This window comes from Gadus morhua, chromosome 2, assembly GCF_902167405.1.
Source record: "Gadus morhua chromosome 2, gadMor3.0, whole genome shotgun sequence".
In the NCBI taxonomy this organism is placed as follows: domain Eukaryota; kingdom Metazoa; phylum Chordata; class Actinopteri; order Gadiformes; family Gadidae; genus Gadus; species Gadus morhua.
This window is the reverse complement of record NC_044049.1, coordinates 13,491,532-13,509,533: the sequence shown is the minus strand read 5'-3', so window position 1 is coordinate 13,509,533 and position 18,002 is coordinate 13,491,532. Positions and strand designations below refer to the sequence as shown.

Below are 18,002 nucleotides of genomic sequence, written 5' to 3'. Positions count from 1 at the left end.
GGGGGGGGGGGGGGGGGGGGGGGGGGGCAGGGGGCGACCGCCCCCCCCTCGTGCCTCCATGGCTGAAAAAGTGCCCTCAAGAGTGGCGAATATGAGAGGAAGTGCCTTATTGGCTGCCCTTTAAATGTGGAAAAAATTATTGGGTGCCCCTTCATACAATAAATTATGATGATGAGCCCCCTAGATAAGAAAATTCGATAACGTGCCTCAATGAGTGCCCTCTTAAAGCCCTTACGGTGCTTCCATGGTTATAAAAGTGCCTTCTAGAGTGGTGAATACGAGAGCAAGTGCCTTATTGGCTGCCCTTTACATGTGAAAAAAATGAATGGGTGCCCTCTGGTGCCCCTTCATACAATAAATTATGACGATGTGCCCTCTAGGGCAAGAATGTGCCCTTTTTATTTTTTTGCCCCTGCCCTTCAAACACTCTGAGTCCGCCACTGATATAGTGCCATAGGCCTATATCATCATATAGGGAATAGTGAGTGAGTGAATAGGGAAGGATTTCGAACACAGCAACTCTCTCTCGATCACACACGCACGGCTGCGCACGCAAGTATAAAGAGGGATGAAAGAGAGTTGGTGTGTGTGTGTGTGTGTGTGTGTGTGTGTGTGTGTGTGTGTGTGTGGTGTTTGGTGACCTTTCTAATTCTTTGCTCTGTGACCTTCTACTTGCAGGGGCACTTTGAAATGGCCATATTGGGAGTGGGGGGAAGGGAAACTAACCTTAACCCTTGTTAAAAAAAAACGTAAAATAACCCTGGGCAGAGACAGGTGCCCTGAACAGTGCATGGTCCATCAGATGCAGCAAAAGATAACAACCGATTAAATGAAAAGCGTGGCTTGCAATATTGTTTACATTCTATTTTCTTCTATTATTTAGCATTACTTTCTGAGTTGATGCCATCAGCTGTAGTTGGAATGCTGACCTGAAGACCAACATGCCGGGAAGCGTGTGTAGCAGCAGCAGCGTCATACAGGCGAAAAGGATGGTGGATCAGCTACGAGTTGAAGCCGGCATGGAGAGATTCAAGGTACCGTACCCTGCGCTCTTGGCTGAATGGATGCTTGATTCACATCTTGGGTTTGCCAAAAATACATTGATTTGTTAACAGGTTACATTTATTAACCTGTTATTATTGCGATTTTACATTGTGTTCAGGGAATGTGTTTTCAAACATCCAACTGTTAGATGATCAAAAATGTATCATAACACTTAAAACAGAAAGCCCACAGGTTTTTTGGAGGGGAACTGTTGTAGATGTCATCAAGGGAAAGAACGAGTAAAAACCTTTCTGTGGGAATCGCTGCTTTAAAGGCCTCTTTAATAAGGAATATTATAATAGAGACACTGTCTACATCTTTTCTATTGACCTATTTGTATACATTAATTTTGTTTGCTTTGACAGGAAAAGGTTTTTAAGCACTTTTGTCATATGAATTTCACTTGATTGTACAGAATCACTACGTTATACTTAATTTCTCATAATAAAAAACTTTAAATATGATCTAGACCATCCAGTTTTATATTGTTTTTTTTGTGCTCTTGGTGTCATCCAGCAGATCTCCCTAGCTGCGGCAGAGCTGGTTCAGTATTGTCAGGAACACAGACGCAGTGACCCTCTGCTCACTGGGATCACTGCCTCCTCCAACCCCTTTAAAGACAAGAAAACCTGCATACTGCTTTAAGAGGCAGTTGAATCCTTTGAGGATTTTATTGGCATCATTCATTTGTTTGCTGCATTTGGTACAAGATATGTGCTTTATAGATTAAATGCATGGTCGTTATAATTGACTATTAGGAGTCTAGTTTAGATTCAGCTGAGGAAATTGAAGCAATATGGAAGGCTTTAATTTGTATCGTTTACAAAAAAACTCCATAGGATGGCTAATCAATGTTATAATACATGTACATGTTGAAGGTAAAATGAATGTTTTACCAGTAATTCCTTAGCTACAATAACACAAAATATAGTACTGTGCCAATGTGCTTCACACAGCTAGGGACCTCTGCATTCAGCCCACAATTGTCAGGCCAGCAATCACATCACAATGTATATGAAAATAACCATACCATACAATCAGAATCATGTCTGTTTTATTACCCATAGTGTTGAGTACCGTGTTCACATCTAGCGTTTTTTTTTTTTTTAAATCTGCCAGCGCTTGTTTTACATTATATTTTATGGAGCAGAGCGTTTCTGGAAAAAGTCACGGCCATTTTTTTAAACGCCTCTCCCAGTGTTTTTTTCTGCCATACGGAGCGTTGAAAAAAGTTCAACTTTCAGGAAGAAAGTGTCCGACGTCACTCGTCTTTTTGGCAACTGACCAATCACAAGCGGAACATCGAAGGAAACTCAACTGTCAAAACAAGACCGTGGTGGACAAATCATTCGGGAAAGTGCCGGTGGAGCGATTATTAGTTTTGATTACAGAACATGTCGAGATCTACGATATGTCTAATGGGCTCTAGCCTGGATACATAGTTGGCGTGTAAAGTCGGGTCTAGAATGGGTTCCATGCTAGGCGATAGAATAAACGCTCTCTTTTTGTTGAAAAAACGGTCGGCTCAACTTTTCGCTATTACAAAAAAAGCTAAATGTGAACACGGCTAGTGCAGTTCAGTTAAGGCAAGTTAAAGAAAAAAAAAAAAAAAGTTCAAGTTGAACAAGGTATTGTGTACATCACTTCAATCTTCACATGTGCTATAAATAATGTGTGGAAAAACGATACAGCAGTGGGGAAATACATGATTAGTTACAATGTTTTACTAGTTGGTGGTAATAAACACCATCTGGGACGTTATTCTCAAAGATATCTTACTGTAAACTAGCTGTAAACTGTGTATATAGATATATGAACATGTTAGGCGTCCAGTCTTCACATATTACTCACTGTTAAAGACACAGCGTATCAAAAATGCAATTGCAATTGCAACTGTGATGGACCTAAAGCATCTGTTCAATAAATTATAACTTGAATATAACAATCCTCTATCTTTTTAAGTCTTTCACCTTTAAAACGGTATGACTGTGCTACACACACTAGCAACAGTTTTGTATGAGGCAAACTGATCCAGGAAATTCAGGTTCCAGGGCAACTAGTCTCTTCCCGGTCTCCAGAGCTACCTCCTTCTCGGCTGGAGTGTTTGCTTTTGATGAGGTAATGGAATATGGTCCCTCCCTCATCTACAGGGCCTCCACACCTCCACAGACGTCTCTCCCGAAGCGACGGCCAGAACCCCCGACTCCACGCTCAACTGATGACAAAGAAGAGGGTGGGTTACCTTTGAGAGCAGGCAACAAACTTAGTTTTTAGACTGAGATTGGGTAATCCATCTTGCCTGCCAATCACAGTTGCATGAACAAACCACTTCTTTAATCGTTGAGAGCGAAGGAGAGGGAGAACGAGACTATAAAAATTAAGTCTTTCAGCTAGCTCTTTACTTACCCCACTAACTCCCTCTTGGTAATTCAGTGTGCACAGCGTCCTCGGAGGGGCACAAGGAATGTGTACCTACAAAAGAGACAGCATAAGAGTCACACCTTCCCTCTCCAGCTTACCTACACCAAAACACCCATCTTTCACATTCACTATTTCATTATATATTATCACCAGCAGCTCTGGCTACACTACCTTTGACCGCCACGGGTATTTTGACTTACAAGCAAGTGGCAATAAGTAGCCTTTATTTGTCAAAGAATGTGAAAAATGTATATCAGTCTATGCCTGCTTCCAGCCTTAAGTATTGCTTCATATGTAACCTATAAGTAAAGCAGCATGGCATGTTATTGTCTTATAAGCTGTAGTATTTTAGTGGGTTTGGAGGTCATTAGAACACATGAATACCGAATCTATTGACACTGGCGAGGATAAAAACAATAAAAACAATTTCTCTATAGGGCATCGCAACAGTGCAAGTGCATTACCAATTTTACCATAAGCAATTGCACAAGGACGTCATCCATGTCTATTGAGCTTCCAATATTTACATTTTTATCAATGGTCCATGTGCATTAAATTGAAGTTAATTGCTTGTAACCTTCCTTCCCGATTTTATTTCATAATTTAAATATGTATGAGTATTCTACAGTGCAAACAAGATGTATGTAGGAAAAGTCTGAAAGTGCGATGCTGAAACTTGGTTGAGAGTTTCTGATTTCTAAATAGGCCTACTTATAGGCCGGCGAAATGGCCCACCTGATAGCCGTTTCAATATAAACTGTAACAGTCACTTATCCAAAGCAAATTACAGTGAATTCTGATACATGGCAAAAGTGAGCAGGTACAGGAAGGCATTGGGTGTAGAAGCCAGTAGCTTTTGGAGTTTAAAATCCTAGTAACTATACCATCCCTTCCCCACAAATCACAAAAATAAACTTTCCCATACAATTCCTTTGACTGACTTTTTCAAACATGTAGTTGTACCAATATGTTTCCCCACAATTACAAGTCTAAATTAGGGTTGCCGCGGTGTGGACATTTTCACACCGAGTAATACACTCGTGTCAACACCGGTATAACAGAGTACAAACTTTGAAACTATGTCAACCGCCATCTTCTCCGTCAACTCTCCTCTCACACTCGGTGACAGTGTCTGGCATCGCGCCAATTCTCGGTGACAGCGTCTCATAACGTTCTCTATATATATATATATATATATATATAACATAATTTTATACATTATATCAAGGCCAAAAGCTCTGTGCGCCTCCGGATAGCCGTAGCGCGGGGAGCTCTCGTAGGGATTGGGCCTCGCGGGGTTTGTTTACCGGCGTTGCTAGCCTATCTATTATTATTAAATTTGTATTTTCTTAATTATAATTATATTATTAATTTCTACTGAATTCCCTTTATTACTCAGTAGAAATTAATTATTACTGGAAAATAAATAAATAACTCTATACCGCGGCAACCCTAGTCTCTAAATGCCCAGAAAGGTAGATGTTGTGGGCTGCAGGTAGATTTGCTGGGTCAAATTGACTCCTACGCCGACCTTTAGAGTGCGATCCGATGAACTGGTGTACAGGCTCCCGGGGGACTTGTGGATGCCTGTGACCAGGGAGGTGTGTCCCACATCGAACTGGGACAGGGGCTTCAGGACCCCCGACCGCACAGAGAAGGCGTGTATGATGCCCTTGTTGTCCCCCGCCCACACCTCGCCATTTTGGTAGCACATGGACAGAAGATAGGACCGGAGCTGGAAGGAGTCGTTGGAAAAACATTTCAATCTCAGGTGTCGAAAATCCAATCAAAAGCAAATCAAAAGGAGATAAAAACAAATGCACATAAGAATATAAATAAATGCTTCTTTTTTTTTAATAAATAAATATGACTACAATATATACAGTATGCCTATATATTAACATACACCTAGGTTTGATCTACATCTAATAGAGTGAACTAAGGTAAATACAAAATGTATTTAAATGGTCAACATAGCAAATAAAAAAAATGCTTCAAAAAGTGTCCAATGGCCTTTGTGGAACATATGAACCACATCAGATTACCAAGAGAAATTAAACATGAAAACATCAAAGCAAACATGGTGGAAATGGTGGGATAAGTTTGTCTTATTAAGAGTTGAAATGGCTTTTCATTGCTACACAGCTAGGTTGCTGGATTTCAGGAAGAATGGAATGAAATAGAATGAATACCTGTTGTTATTGTGCAGAAAATATGATGTAAATATTAAAACCGCCGAGAGTGTACATGCTACCCGTAGTCTCTTTAAGGTCTTGCCGGCCCTGCGGTCAAAGATGGCAACCGTGTAGTCCTGGCTCCCGGAAATGATGTACTGCTCATCAGCAGCCAGACACATGACGGCCTTGCCATGTAGCTGAAGACTCTTCACCAGGGGCTCAGCCACTGTCACACAGAACACAAATGCTTAGTATGTCTTATCATATATTATTATACTGTACATGAGGCAGAAGCCCCTTACACACCTGCAGTCTATCCCAGACACATTTTGGGACATCCCTGCATGGGGTCATGTGTGAATCAAAACAGGGATAGAAATACGATCAAATTTTGTACCTTCAATTTCCCATCAAATAGCAATTTCTGTAACACTGCCGAGACAGCTGCGTTGTGAATTAAAGTATTGCCGGGAGTGGCAATGTTGTGCTGGAGCAAGCAAAACAATCATAATGCTCCGCTGAAAATGTATTTGAATCTGTGAGTGTTTATCGCCAATTGCCAATGCTTTTCGGGCGATTCGATAACAATATTGATACAGCTTCTTTAAGCTTCTGAGTTTGAGTTTTAGGGTGGCTTGCATCCGTAAGTGTTGCTTTACCGCAATCTGCTAGACTATCCCTAGTCCCATCTATACTGCATTGATACACCATGTTGAAACAGGGCAAGACAGATGGGTTCCAGAATGTTGGAGTACTGTGTGGGATTTACTCCATTTGTGTATTGAATAGTAAAGGCTATAGACTCAACTACATTACACTACACTAGTGTAATGTTTTGTAATGCAAGTAAAAGTACTGTAAAGCATGTGAAAATGGCCAAGCCTCCTTACATCTGGTGTCATAGAGGCTGATGGTCTTGTTGAATGTCCCGGCCAGCAGTACGTCTGGCTGGCAGGACAAACACAGGACAGGGGCGCTGGTGGAGATCCTGCCCCTCTCTGCCCCACCGGCCCCCAGGTCCCACAGTCTGATAGTGCTGTCGAAGCTCCCTGATGCGAGCAGCGAGCCCCGGGAGGCCAGGCACCACACCCAGCCCCGGTGGCTAGACGCCAGCCCCTGGCCCCGCAGCATGTGGGGCGTGGCGTCTCTGCCACCGTGCAGGTCCCACAAGATGACGTTGGTGTCCCTGGAGCCCGAGACGCACACCGCCCCCTCGCCTCCGATCAGCAGCACGGAATTCACCTGGGCATAGTGGCCCGTCGAGGGCAGAGGGACGCGCTCCAGGGCTGGGGTCGGGCTCAGAGGCCTCAACGGCTCGGGCTCTTCCACGCCTAGCTCCGCCCCGCCTCCGCCCAGCTGAGGGTTGGCTCCTCCGTTCCCGCACCCCTCAGGGGCCTCCGGGGGTCCCCTCTCATTGCATCGTTCTTCCTTCACCATCGCCACGGCGGCCGCCTCCTCTGGTCTCCTCCTCCTCTCTTTTGAATTAGCCCTTTGTCCATGTGCCTGCATCTCCAACTTCCCCTCAAAGGCCACCTCCATCACGGCGTCAACACCTAGCTCCTCAGCACGCTCTGCGAGCACAAAGCCTTCGGCGTCTTGGTCTGCCTCTCCACGCCTTTCCTCCTTCCCCCTGACTTCTGCTCCTTGGACAGCCTGTGTCCCATCGTCCCTGGCCTTGGTGTGTCTGTCCACCCAGGCGGCCTGGTCCTCCCAGCAGGTGATCAGATCCTCCATCTCCAGGCAGGCATTGGGCCAGTCGTAACCCTCCCTGGAACCAACAGGGAATTTCACCCTGGAACCGGTTAGCCTGCCAGCACGCAGCTGCCAGCTGGTGCTGTCCTCGCCTATGTTACCCAGTGCTTGGCACACCTGAAGAGAAAGAGACAATTGGTGGTGTTTTTCAACTACGTTCTGCCATCCTCCTACAAACACAAAATATTTAGAACAAAGTAATATTTAATGTAAAACATATTTTCTAAAGTGTTAACTTGAAATAAATTTGTTCGTTTGCAATCAGGTTTCCATATAGAAAAAAAACGAAATAATCAAAATATTATAAAACCATTATTCTATACTTTTACCAAGCTAAAAAAATGGGTGGCAATTACACACCAACAATGTCATTGTCCAATGTTTGACATTTTTGTTCCAAGCAATATAACATGAAGAACCAGGGTAAACTCCCGGGTCTAGCCTAACCTTCGGCAACACGGAGATGACACACTGGGCAGGAAGATGAGAAGCGATCTGAGTCACCATTTCCCACGGTAATGACAGCAGACCGCTTCCCTCAGAGGGTGAGGGAGTTGACTGAGATGAGCAAGGAAGTCTAAAGACGAAAAACAAAACAGTTAAGTAATAATGATGCATAACATTTCGGTTCTGTCTTTATCGATGGAAACCTTACCCGGGCGTGTCAGGCCCTGATGTTTCGAAGGTAGTTGATGAAAGATGCGGTCCATAATGTGAATCTTCCTTTAACGTTCTTCCCGTTTCTATCTCCTGATCCTCTGGAGCATGGCCTTTAGACATTACCGTATCGTCTTTAAGTACATGGCTCATGATAAATACATACCGAGATGCCAATTCTTGCTAGTGAACGTATACGTTTTCTGATTAGTTGACTTGTGGTTCACCATGAAGCATTGCAATCCCAATAATAGTGGTCTGAAATGTTGCCCGTCATATGATACGTCAAAGGGAAGATAACGTTGACTGTGGAATCGGCTATCTGGCTGATTGAATCGTAAAAAGGGATTTGCAAAACACCGTCTTCTAAATATTTTCTGGTGAAGATAGATCAACTAAAGGTTGTTAATTTCCTATAGATCGCTAGCCTGGCTAACGCCAGACCTCACCTCAATCTACATTGAGGTCTGCGAACCACACATTCATTTTCTCGTATTTGAGGCGTGGTTAACGAATGCCCAGAGCCGTTTATTGGGCGCTACGAATGTCTATCAGATGCTGTACGTAGCTCATAGCAAATCGTATAAATTAGACCAGCTGAAAAGTTGCTATTTTATCCAAATAAACTTGCGTTCGAAACTACTTGGCACACTTTCTAAAGCTGCATCGAAAGGTAACTTCGCCTCTGCTGCCATGTTGGATCCATAGATATAAACAAACTACAAGCTTCGGTGTGTCGCATAGACGTCGTCATCGTCTTGCTCTCCCCCCCGTTCTGTGATTGGTTCTTTCGCTGAAGCAAACGTCAGATCCCTGGAACCATGGGTCCTCTTCGAATAGTCAAATCTCCTAACCTTTATGCCTCCTTTCCTTAACCTTTGTGGAAAACGTTATCGGGTCAAGGAGAGATGCAAAGGTGCTTCCTTTCGAACATAGGAAAAGACAGCACTGTTTAAAATGAATACGGATCATACACCTATTAAAGAATTCGACTCCACTTTTCCCAACCGACGTCATTGCGGGACGGCGAGTACTGCTGACATCTAGCGTCTCTAGCGTGGAACTACCGTTTTCCGAAGTTGGACTACAACAAGCGCTCTTTCGAGCCATGCATTCTTGATTTCAATCAGGTTGTCGCCAACAGTGAGAATGACTTAGGTCGGACTTGGCCAACGGGAATAATTTGGATCACTTGAATCCTAATTCACCGGTAAAAAAAAAAGAGGCTCAACTTATGTTGACGTTGCAATTATATTATATCTTTCTTAAATGTGAAGTCGGCATTTTATTTTCTTACGATGTATATTGTGTGCCTAATAACCAGCAATAAATGAATTCATTTCGATTCAAATAATGTGTTTCTGGAATCGGTATCCATTATTATCAATTTTATTTTCTTCACTTTTTCTGCCATGCGTCTTTTCCGCGTCTCTTAACTTCGTCGGGGGCATCTTGCTTTAAATATTAACGCCGTAAAGGATAATGGGATGCACTATCTCCTTTCCTTTCGTTAAGGTTGCTGAGGATGGACCTATTTAATATGGAGTCAGACACTTTCTTCCTCTTCCGATTGCAGGCGGAATCAAACGCTAGCTCCACCCACGTTGAGCCACTCCTCGATCTGCGTGCTGCATCCAGGGCTGGGTCCGAAGCGTACCCGCCGGTGGAAAAGGGGCATTATAATTCATATTCCATATACTATTAATGTTTGATATGATATCCTAATATGTTTATAGCACTGAAGCAGTGTTTCATTGGTATATGTCCCTGTATATGAATTAGGATATATCGGTATTCAGTATTTCATACAAAACATTTTAAATCGCGTCGCTTTATGCTTTCCGTAGTTGTTTCCGCACACCCATGTGCTGTTTACATCCGCTGAAAGCGATGGCTTAAATTCCCTGACAGCCTTTCCCTCCGCAGTATCTTTTTCGTAGACATCGTTGTCTATCAACAACAATAGGTATTTTAAAAGTTGTTATTTAATCATTTTTCCCTTACATTTACATTACGACGAAAAGAGAAATGTTCAAGTTGCGTTCATACATCGCAGCCTTTTTTTTAATGTTTATTGTTATTGTGGCTTCTCTGGTTGGTTAATTGTTGATGAATTGCGCAATTATGAGGCTGTAAATACTCATTAAATGTAAGACTAGACATACCAATATCTGTCATAGAAGAAATTGTGTAATATTTGAATTATCAAAAGATATTTTGTTTATTGGGAGAACATGTATTCATGTATTGACATACATTGTTTCCCACATGTATGACCATATATGAACACAGGTCGCTATGGAGTCACACACTCGTGGTATCACCACGGAAGGCTGGGGACGAAACTGCAGTGGTCTTTTAAACCACTTTACAATGTCGGATTGGGTATTTGAAAGAACCCACTGAACTCACTCATGTGTAATCTTGAAAAACAGATACTTGTCTGTAGTACATTCAAATCCACTTCTTATGTTGTGTGTTCGGTTTTTTACCAATAGATCCTTGTGTTCATACATTTTCATACGGAGGGTTTATGAAGCAGGTGTTGACTATGTATCTCTGGGGGTTGTGTGTGATAGGATTAGGATCAATTTGTCTGACTTTGAATTATACAGGAGAAATGGCAGACCATCCACCGTCAGTGGCCAGGGAGGCCGTCCTCAAACCGAGCGCTGAACTCATCAACATGCCCAAGATACGGGGCTATGACTTCAACAAGGGCTTGGATCACAGGGCGCTACTTCAATCCTACTTAACAACTGGGTTCCAGGCCAGCAATATGGGCCTTGCTGTCAACGAGATAAATAGAATGGTCAGAGGGATGGGGGGCCGAGAGACTGATAAAACAGAATGTTTTTATGTGGCTTAACCAGTGTGTTTGGTTAAGTAAAATGTAAAAGCTATAATTTGTTGTAAATGCCTTGAGTGAAATGTGCAGAAAAATAGTTGCTCCTGGGGGCTTGGCCTCTCCCTCAAAGAAATTTAGTTTTTAGACTGTTGTTTAGTTTGGAGAAAAGGTGCGTGAACAAACCACTTCTCATTGGCATAGAAACATGGGAAGGGAGAGACGGGGCAGACGTTATTTTCTGGGATGTTTATTTTCAAAATCATGCTCTCCTATATTTTCCTGATTATTATTACTGAGCTTAAATCTTCAGCAGCCGTAAGATAGCATTCCTGGGCTAAAGACTGTGTGTATGTGTATACAGATAGAGAAGCGACTGGAGGTGGAGGAGGTGCAGGAGGTGGGGGAAGGCAGTCAGTCCACTAATTCCAACCCGTCCGGATGCACTATTTTCCTGGGCTACACCTCCAACCTAATCAGCTCCGGAGTCCGTGAGACCATCCGCTACCTGGCAGAGCACAGCATGGTACATAAACTACACAGGTTCAACATAACGATTGATCTTCCTTGGGTCCCCCGATGTTAACGCTGAATTTCATACATTGAATTGTGCACCTAACTTTGGCATGTTGAATTTGGGGGCGTTGAAAAAATGTTTCAGTTGAATATTTTAACATTGAAAAATAAAGCTGTAAATGGTTTATTGAAAATTAGGAGTTATAAATATTCATTCTCAGAATTCAATGGCTTTTTATGTTCAAAATCCGATGGCACAGATTAATTTCCATATGCCCTTTTCCCTGTTGTCCTGGGTACAGGTGGATGTGATTGTGACAACAGCAGGAGGCATAGAAGAAGACCTGATCAAGTGTCTGGGGGACACCTACCTCGGAGACTTTGCCCTGCCTGGCAAGGAGCTCCGCGAGCAGGGGATCAACAGGTGGGCTCAAGTCACTCACCCCAATTTCACAGCAAAACCACCACGTAAGCGCACCACTTAACTCCCGTCCAATTCACACTGACTCCGCCTTCACATGGCGCATTTCCACCGGCGGGTGCGGGTCGATTTGGTGCGGCTTGGTGGATTAGTGAAGGTGCAATTCGGCGCAGCTCAGTTACCACTCGCGTTTTCACCGCCGACAGTACCCTTATCGTAGGACGGGGTTTAAAGGGGACATATTATGAAAACAACACTTTTCCCGGGAGTTTATGGTGTTGTTTTGGGTCTCTGGTGCTCCCACACGCATACAAACTTTCAAAAATGTCTGTACATGATTGTTTGAGTGAGATATGCATTTCTGAAAGTACCCCGCCTAGAGTTACCAAACAAACTAGTCCGTTTCGGCGCCCCCTCCTACGTAGGAAGGGGGCACAGTTGAATATTACCTCCCACTTCCCCACTCCCCTCCAATCAGATCATAGCTACGATTTTGTGGACCAGCAGACGAACAGCTCCGGCGGGGGAACTTGGTGGCAGCCCTGCAGCTAAGCTCTGGGAGTACAATCCCTTTCTCTGCTGGACTTCCGCCGAAGCTTGCTCTCACAAAAAAAGACGAAAAATCGACTATATGTGGCTGTCGCAGGCCTGAAATAAAGTTGAATAATTTAATTCGGCCTGAACGAAGACCTATTGCAAATGCTAGCTAGCTAATCCTGTGTTTTGGGGACGTAGCTTAGAGTCATGACTTTAGAGAAAAAAAAGCACTGAACAAGATCTGCACCTTAATTTCGTTGTGTAAATACACTGTATTTAACCCCATTACAAATAAAGATTATATTTCTATTTCTAGAGGGGAGGGTGCTCAGATACATTTCTGTCAGTCTGGTCACTTTTTTTTAGTCACTTTTGTCATACTTCAGTAATCTTCAAGAACTTCCCAACACATTGAAGGAATAAACTAGAAGATATCAGGACTCTATAGAGTCTTGCGGCTTCGGCCCACACTGACACACTCATGTTGCACTGAGGTACATACGTCATTGAAATCCTATTATTTGTGTTTTAATTTTATTTAGGTGTATCTATTTAAAAGACACTTGTAATTAAGCCTTTTCTTTTTGTTTATAATTTCATTATTATTATTATTTTGGTCCGGTTGGGTTTGGGGTGTTTTTTGTGCGTTAAAAAAAAAGTAAAAAGAAGGGATTCTTATTGGTTGGAGACTTTCAACCAGCCAGCTTACTCTGGCTGGTTTCTTGCACACCATAGCTTTTTTCCCTTAGCTTTAAGTGAAGAAGGTGTGAGCCCACTTGTAGTCTTAGCTTGTGTCCTCCTCATCCCCTCTGCTATGTTCTCCTTTCTCTCGTGGTAAAAAGAATAGGGAACCTGCTGGTGCCGAACTCCAACTACTGTAAGTTTGAGGACTGGCTGATGCCCATCCTGGACCAGATGGTGCTGGAGCAGGAAACAGAGGTGTGTGTGTGTGTGTGTGTGTGTGTGTGTGTGTGTGTGTGTGTGTGTGTGTGTGTGTGTGTGTGTGTGTGTGTGTGTGTGTGTGTGTGTGTGTGTGTGTGTGTGTGTGTGTGTCCGGATAAGAGCACAATCAATCCCTAAAACAACCTATTTGAGATGTAGTGCTATGGATTGAACCTTAAATCAAAACTAAACTGCACGCATTTGTGATGATGTAATAGTTGAATTTCATAAAAAAAAAAATGCTGTTGCTTGGTTATAAAACATAAAGCCTTCTTTGCTTGCGTTTTCTATAACCCTTTCACCCCTTCCCTGATATTTTCAGGGCACACATTGGACCCCGTCCAAAACAATCCACCGCTTGGGAAAGGAGATCAACAACCCAGAGTCTGTCTACTACTGGGCCTACAAGGTCAGGCTAGGACATAAACTCCAGATCTAAAGGAGAGAATGACCCTGTAAAGTTGGGCTGAAAATACTGCCAATGTTTTATAACTTGTCATACAATTATCAGAGCATAAATGGCGCTGTCCCAAAATAAAAAATAGACACGATCGATTAACATGATGGCCTAGCTCATTAGTTCTCAAAGTGCGGCCCGCGGGCCAATGGCGGCCCGCGGAAACATTCCTGGCGGCCCGCAATGACATACAAATCTAAGTAAAAAAAAACAAGAAAAGATTTTAATTTTTTTCTTCTTTTTTTTCTTATTATATCAATATTCATTTAAAAAAAAAAAGTAAATATAAAGAGGAAAGTCAACTCTCTCTTGCTTTCAATTAAATCCTGTTACATTTGTTAGTTTTAATCAGACTGTACATTACTTTGAAAGGATGAACCTCAGTTTCGTGATTTAGACCTCCCTTGACCTCACTCCCGGAGGTCCACGGTGCAATGTATTTTTTTCACCACTGGGATGCTGACGGCGTTTCCCGCCTGATTTATTTTCCTTTGGCGGCCCTCAGTCATATTTTGGGTTCCTAAATTGGCCCTCAGCTGTCAAAACTTTCTCGGTGGGACTGAGGGTTTAGTTCTTTGTGTTTCTGTGTTTGTGAATGGATGTGTTATGCGTTAGTATGTGTGTGTTCCAGAACAACATCCCTGTGTTCAGCCCTGCTCTCACGGACGGCTCCCTGGGCGACATGATGTACTTTCACTCCTACAAGAAGCCTGGCCTGGTGATGGACATCGTGGAAGGTAGAGGGCAGCGTTCTGCAGGACTGGGACATAAAGGATTTTAGTCATATGGGATCGTCACAAACCTCCCCTTGTATTACTACTTGTATTCCCTAGTCATAAAAATAAACTTGATTAAGTGAATGGAAATGAATGAATGGAGAAAACGTGGAGACGGTGACTTACGAACACATCTGTTTTATCAATCTGTGATAAATAAGCAATTTTTTAATGTCTACAGAATTTTGGATTTATGGAATGTTTGATACAGTATATTCTGTGTGTTTACTTTATACGAAGAAACAAGTTGGTTCAGTCCTCTACTCTAGAAGGTTGTCTTCAGGTTAGGCTGCAGACAAGATTTATTTTCATGGTCTTTTGTATTTCGTCAGACATCCGTAAAATCAACAGCCTTGCCGTGTACGCCAAGCGCACCGGGATGATCATCTTGGGTGGCGGGCTCGTCAAACATCACATCGCCAACGCCAATCTCATGGTAACTATGGCGATCGGGGCTGGATGTCGTGGTAGTCTACCAGTGTTAGGTCTTCTCAGATTTTCTCTTTCATTTAGATTGTGGCAGTTCACAGCAAGAATATCCTGGGTTCAAAGACCCAGCTGGGGCCTTTCGGGTTAAAGGGTAATTCCCGTGAAAATTTAACCCAGGGTCTTCTTCGGCAGTAAAACACATAAAATAAGCCCTCTAGACATTTTTTCTCGTTGTTCAACGAGTAAAGAGCTTGCCCGGAGCAACGCTAACACCCAAAGATCTCGACAGCATAAATATCCAGCATCGCCACAATGGCTGTTTTGTCGTGTAAGAGCTCCGGTACATTCGGTAATCGACGTGTATGGACTTCCTGTACACATGGACCTACCGGTAAGGCACAGACTTGTAAAACAGTCTTTTAAAATTAACTCCCGGTACGCTAACTAAGTTGTTGATGCTTTGTTTTATGTGTAGGGACCCTAGAAATGCTACTGCAGAGGTTTGGTGCTATTTTGATCAATATTAGTGGTTAAAAAATGCAGATTTGGAAGTGTTCACTCTGCCCCTAGCCAATGCCATGTAAGCCATTTGGGCTGTTGGCGTTGCTCCGAGCAAGCTCATAGATCTGGAGTTGCTCCAATAGATTGGGAGTTCGAATTTTCCATGAAGATATCTATTATATTCTACACACCAGCAGCACATTACAATGTCTTATAGACTAGATTGGCACCAACCTACCTAACACAGGTCTACACCTCCAAGTCACTTTTATCTGATGACATTCCTTGCTTATTTGCCCTTGTCTTCCCAGAGAAACGGAGCAGATTTCTCTGTATACGTCAACACGGGCCAAGAGTTTGACGGCTCCGATGCCGGGGCCCGTCCCGACGAGGCGGTGTCCTGGGGGAAGATCAGGGTGGACGCCAAGCCTGTGAAGGTACCCCTAGCGCTCAGGCCAGGAGCCAAAGCCCCTGTATTAAAGTTTTGTTTATTTGTCTTTCTGGGGTAACAAAAAGTAGTTAGTTCCGGGGAGGGGCTTGTACTCTTGTGTGATCTCATGTGCTCGCACATGAGATGCATAGAATATGACCAACTACATTGTTTGTTTTTTATTTTTCTGCGTTCATCTTATGAGGATCAGGTCACTTTTATTGAAAACAAAAGAGTAAATACATTGAAATATATATTTTTATAAAAAGATATGTATATATATTTTTTTAATAAAAATAACAGCTTATGACTATGTATCAGGTGCTTTAGCTACAACCAACATAGCAATGAAACTTGCCGTGAAGTAGCACTGAACAAGAAAAAAATGACATCCTATTTCTCAACCAAACAGACAATTGCGCTTTAAGCGCAGTCGTCTGTTATTCTTATCATGAAAATATACCGTCCAGTTTGTTTAATACTGTCCCGATGCCGGAATCAAAAGACTGTTGATGGGCATTTTAACAACATCTCTGTTGTTAAAATGCCGTCTGAACGTTCTGCAAAGCAAATAAAAACACGAGCTTGCGAGATTTGTCTGACTCCCAGGCTAGTGTTCGCGGGGTTTTCCTAATCCTTTTAGGGTTGAAAAGACAATAATATCCTCTATATTTGGATACCGTCAATTCCACATTAAAGTGTATTTGCGAAATAGCATTCGATGTTTACACATTGAAAGGTACTGGGTTCAATCCCCAATGTCCACAGTCTAGCCTGTAGAGGTATTAAGTAAGATGCCCATAGCCCTATCTTCTGCTTAATGACCTGTTAGCCCAAATTCTCTGTGAGTTGCTTTGAATGTAAGACTCTGCTCAACAAATATATTGTAAATTAGGAGGGCAGCAGGAATCGCTGAATGCATCTGAATGTACAGGCTGTTAACAACATGAGGCTGAATGAAGGTTTGAGCTGGTTGTGTTTGTTGCGGCTCTAGGTATACGCAGATGCCACCATAGTGTTCCCCCTACTGGTTGCAGAGACCTTTGCTCTCCACGCGGACAAGATGACAGTCGGCAAGAAAACCGACGAATGAGATGCCTTCGGAACATCTTTCCAGAAAATCGATAGTTTGTTAGTTTTAAAAATGTTGTTTTTGTTTCCCCTTTAGTTAAAGTTCATGTTCTTTATTATTTGTCAAATACTTGGTATAATGGAGCATGCCAAGGATGCTTGTACAGTAGTATATAATAACCGGGGAAATTACAATTGGAAAATTACTATTTTATTTGTTTAAAAGAAGGCATTATGGTTTCCTATACATGCGCACGCACACAGACGAACACGGATAAGCACACGCATAAGTAACTTCAAACTTTATAACCTATGCTAAAAGGAAATGCCTTGTTGAGGGAGGTTGACGGGTTGTGTGTTTTTATATATTATTTTTTTTAGTCTGTACTTGGGTTACTCATTTCTACAAGTATTTATTTTATTTTTGTAGGTTGATTTTGTGTCTGTAAGCGTACCAAAGACTTATTCATTTCAAGTCACTAATCCAAATTATTATTTTATAAGTCAAAAAATATAATTTTGACTTAATGTACATTAATGTATAATATGATTGCTGTATACATATGATGCCCTTATGTATACATCACTCATTTTTGGGGGTCAAATTACCATCTCTGTAACTAAATAAACGTTCTTTAAATGAAACTCACATTTGTTTTATATTGTCATGGGTTCATTGTTAAAGGGGGACCGTCAGGCTAAACTAGAAGAATATTCTGCTTAATACACGTGTTGTGTAACAATTGTGGTCTGACACATCAACTCTGTTTCTGCAAATAATCACTCAAAAGTTAGACAATTGAATGATCCAAATTGATGTCCCACATTGGAAAAATCTAATCCTTGGTCAAGCCCTTCTTAATCATACAGTATATTTTAATTTTTCAAGCATCTGCTGTATAAATTTAATTTCAGTTCAATTTTAAATTTTTGATCATTATGAAATTGATACCTTTCATGTTGCCAAGCATAAAGTGAAATTGTTTGTTTAATGAATTATTTCGCCGGAATGACCTAAACAACATA

The 18,002-nt window shown here is 42.3% G+C and overlaps 3 protein-coding genes across 6 annotated transcripts; 2 read left to right on the top strand and 1 right to left on the bottom strand.

Moving 5' to 3' along the window:
* Positions 1-225: 225 nt before the first annotated feature.
* gng14 (G protein subunit gamma 14) lies at positions 226-1,826 on the top strand. Of its 2 annotated transcripts, none has more exons than XR_003973615.1 (2): positions 226-1,034; positions 1,561-1,826. XR_003973615.1 is itself a non-coding variant. In XM_030338585.1 (2 exons), the coding sequence occupies exons 1-2, from the start codon at positions 942-944 to the stop codon at positions 1,687-1,689; spliced, it is 219 nt and encodes a 72-aa protein (XP_030194445.1). In that variant the 5' UTR covers positions 237-941; the 3' UTR covers positions 1,690-1,826. The 2 variants fall into 2 exon arrangements, 1 of the variants encoding a protein (XP_030194445.1); XM_030338585.1 differs by having other exon boundaries at positions 237-1,034; positions 1,564-1,826.
* Positions 1,827-2,081: 255 nt separating this feature from the next.
* fbxw9 (F-box and WD repeat domain containing 9) lies at positions 2,082-9,257 on the bottom strand. Its single transcript, XM_030338538.1, has 7 exons — positions 8,050-9,257; positions 7,842-7,971; positions 6,533-7,511; positions 5,720-5,868; positions 4,997-5,200; positions 3,451-3,516; positions 2,082-3,259 (listed from the first exon to the last, which is right to left on the bottom strand). The coding sequence occupies exons 1-7, from the start codon at positions 8,202-8,204 to the stop codon at positions 3,185-3,187; spliced, it is 1,758 nt and encodes a 585-aa protein (XP_030194398.1). The 5' UTR covers positions 8,205-9,257; the 3' UTR covers positions 2,082-3,184.
* Positions 7,904-17,625, top strand: dhps (deoxyhypusine synthase). 3 transcript variants are annotated; one of them, XM_030338565.1, is made up of 10 exons: positions 7,904-7,992; positions 10,667-10,863; positions 11,261-11,422; positions 11,715-11,836; positions 13,213-13,309; positions 13,635-13,721; positions 14,401-14,506; positions 14,878-14,981; positions 15,787-15,912; positions 16,900-17,625. In XM_030338565.1, exons 2-10 carry the CDS (start codon positions 10,672-10,674, stop codon positions 16,996-16,998), a joined length of 1,095 nt encoding a protein of 364 aa, XP_030194425.1. In that variant the 5' UTR covers positions 7,904-7,992; positions 10,667-10,671; the 3' UTR covers positions 16,999-17,625. The 3 variants fall into 3 exon arrangements, with proteins under 3 accessions (XP_030194425.1, XP_030194435.1, XP_030194414.1); XM_030338554.1 differs by lacking the exon at positions 7,904-7,992 and adding an exon at positions 9,613-10,017; XM_030338575.1 differs by lacking the exons at positions 7,904-7,992; positions 10,667-10,863 and adding an exon at positions 9,547-10,017.
* Positions 17,626-18,002: the final 377 nt, after the last annotated feature.

What these genes read in the sequence shown, in the direction of transcription:
- gng14 (XM_030338585.1), top strand. Translation starts at nt 942, where the DNA reads ATGCCGGGAAGCGTGTGTAGCAGCAGCAGCGTCATACAGGCGAAAAGG. An exon ending in CCGGCATGGAGAGATTCAAG is followed by an intron (nt 1,035 to 1,563) that starts GTACCGTACCCT and finishes GTCATCCAGCAG; the next exon opens with ATCTCCCTAGCTGCGGCAGA.
- fbxw9 (XM_030338538.1), bottom strand. Translation starts at nt 8,204, where the DNA reads ATGAGCCATGTACTTAAAGACGATACGGTAATGTCTAAAGGCCATGCT. An exon ending in TCATCTCCGTGTTGCCGAAG is followed by an intron (nt 7,512 to 7,841) that starts GTTAGGCTAGAC and finishes CTTTCTCTTCAG; the next exon opens with GTGTGCCAAGCACTGGGTAA. An exon ending in CATCGGATCGCACTCTAAAG is followed by an intron (nt 3,517 to 4,996) that starts GTCGGCGTAGGA and finishes TCTCTTTTGTAG; the next exon opens with GTACACATTCCTTGTGCCCC.
- dhps (XM_030338565.1), top strand. Translation starts at nt 10,672, where the DNA reads ATGGCAGACCATCCACCGTCAGTGGCCAGGGAGGCCGTCCTCAAACCG. An exon ending in ACCTGGCAGAGCACAGCATG is followed by an intron (nt 11,423 to 11,714) that starts GTACATAAACTA and finishes TCCTGGGTACAG; the next exon opens with GTGGATGTGATTGTGACAAC. An exon ending in GGTGATGGACATCGTGGAAG is followed by an intron (nt 14,507 to 14,877) that starts GTAGAGGGCAGC and finishes GTATTTCGTCAG; the next exon opens with ACATCCGTAAAATCAACAGC.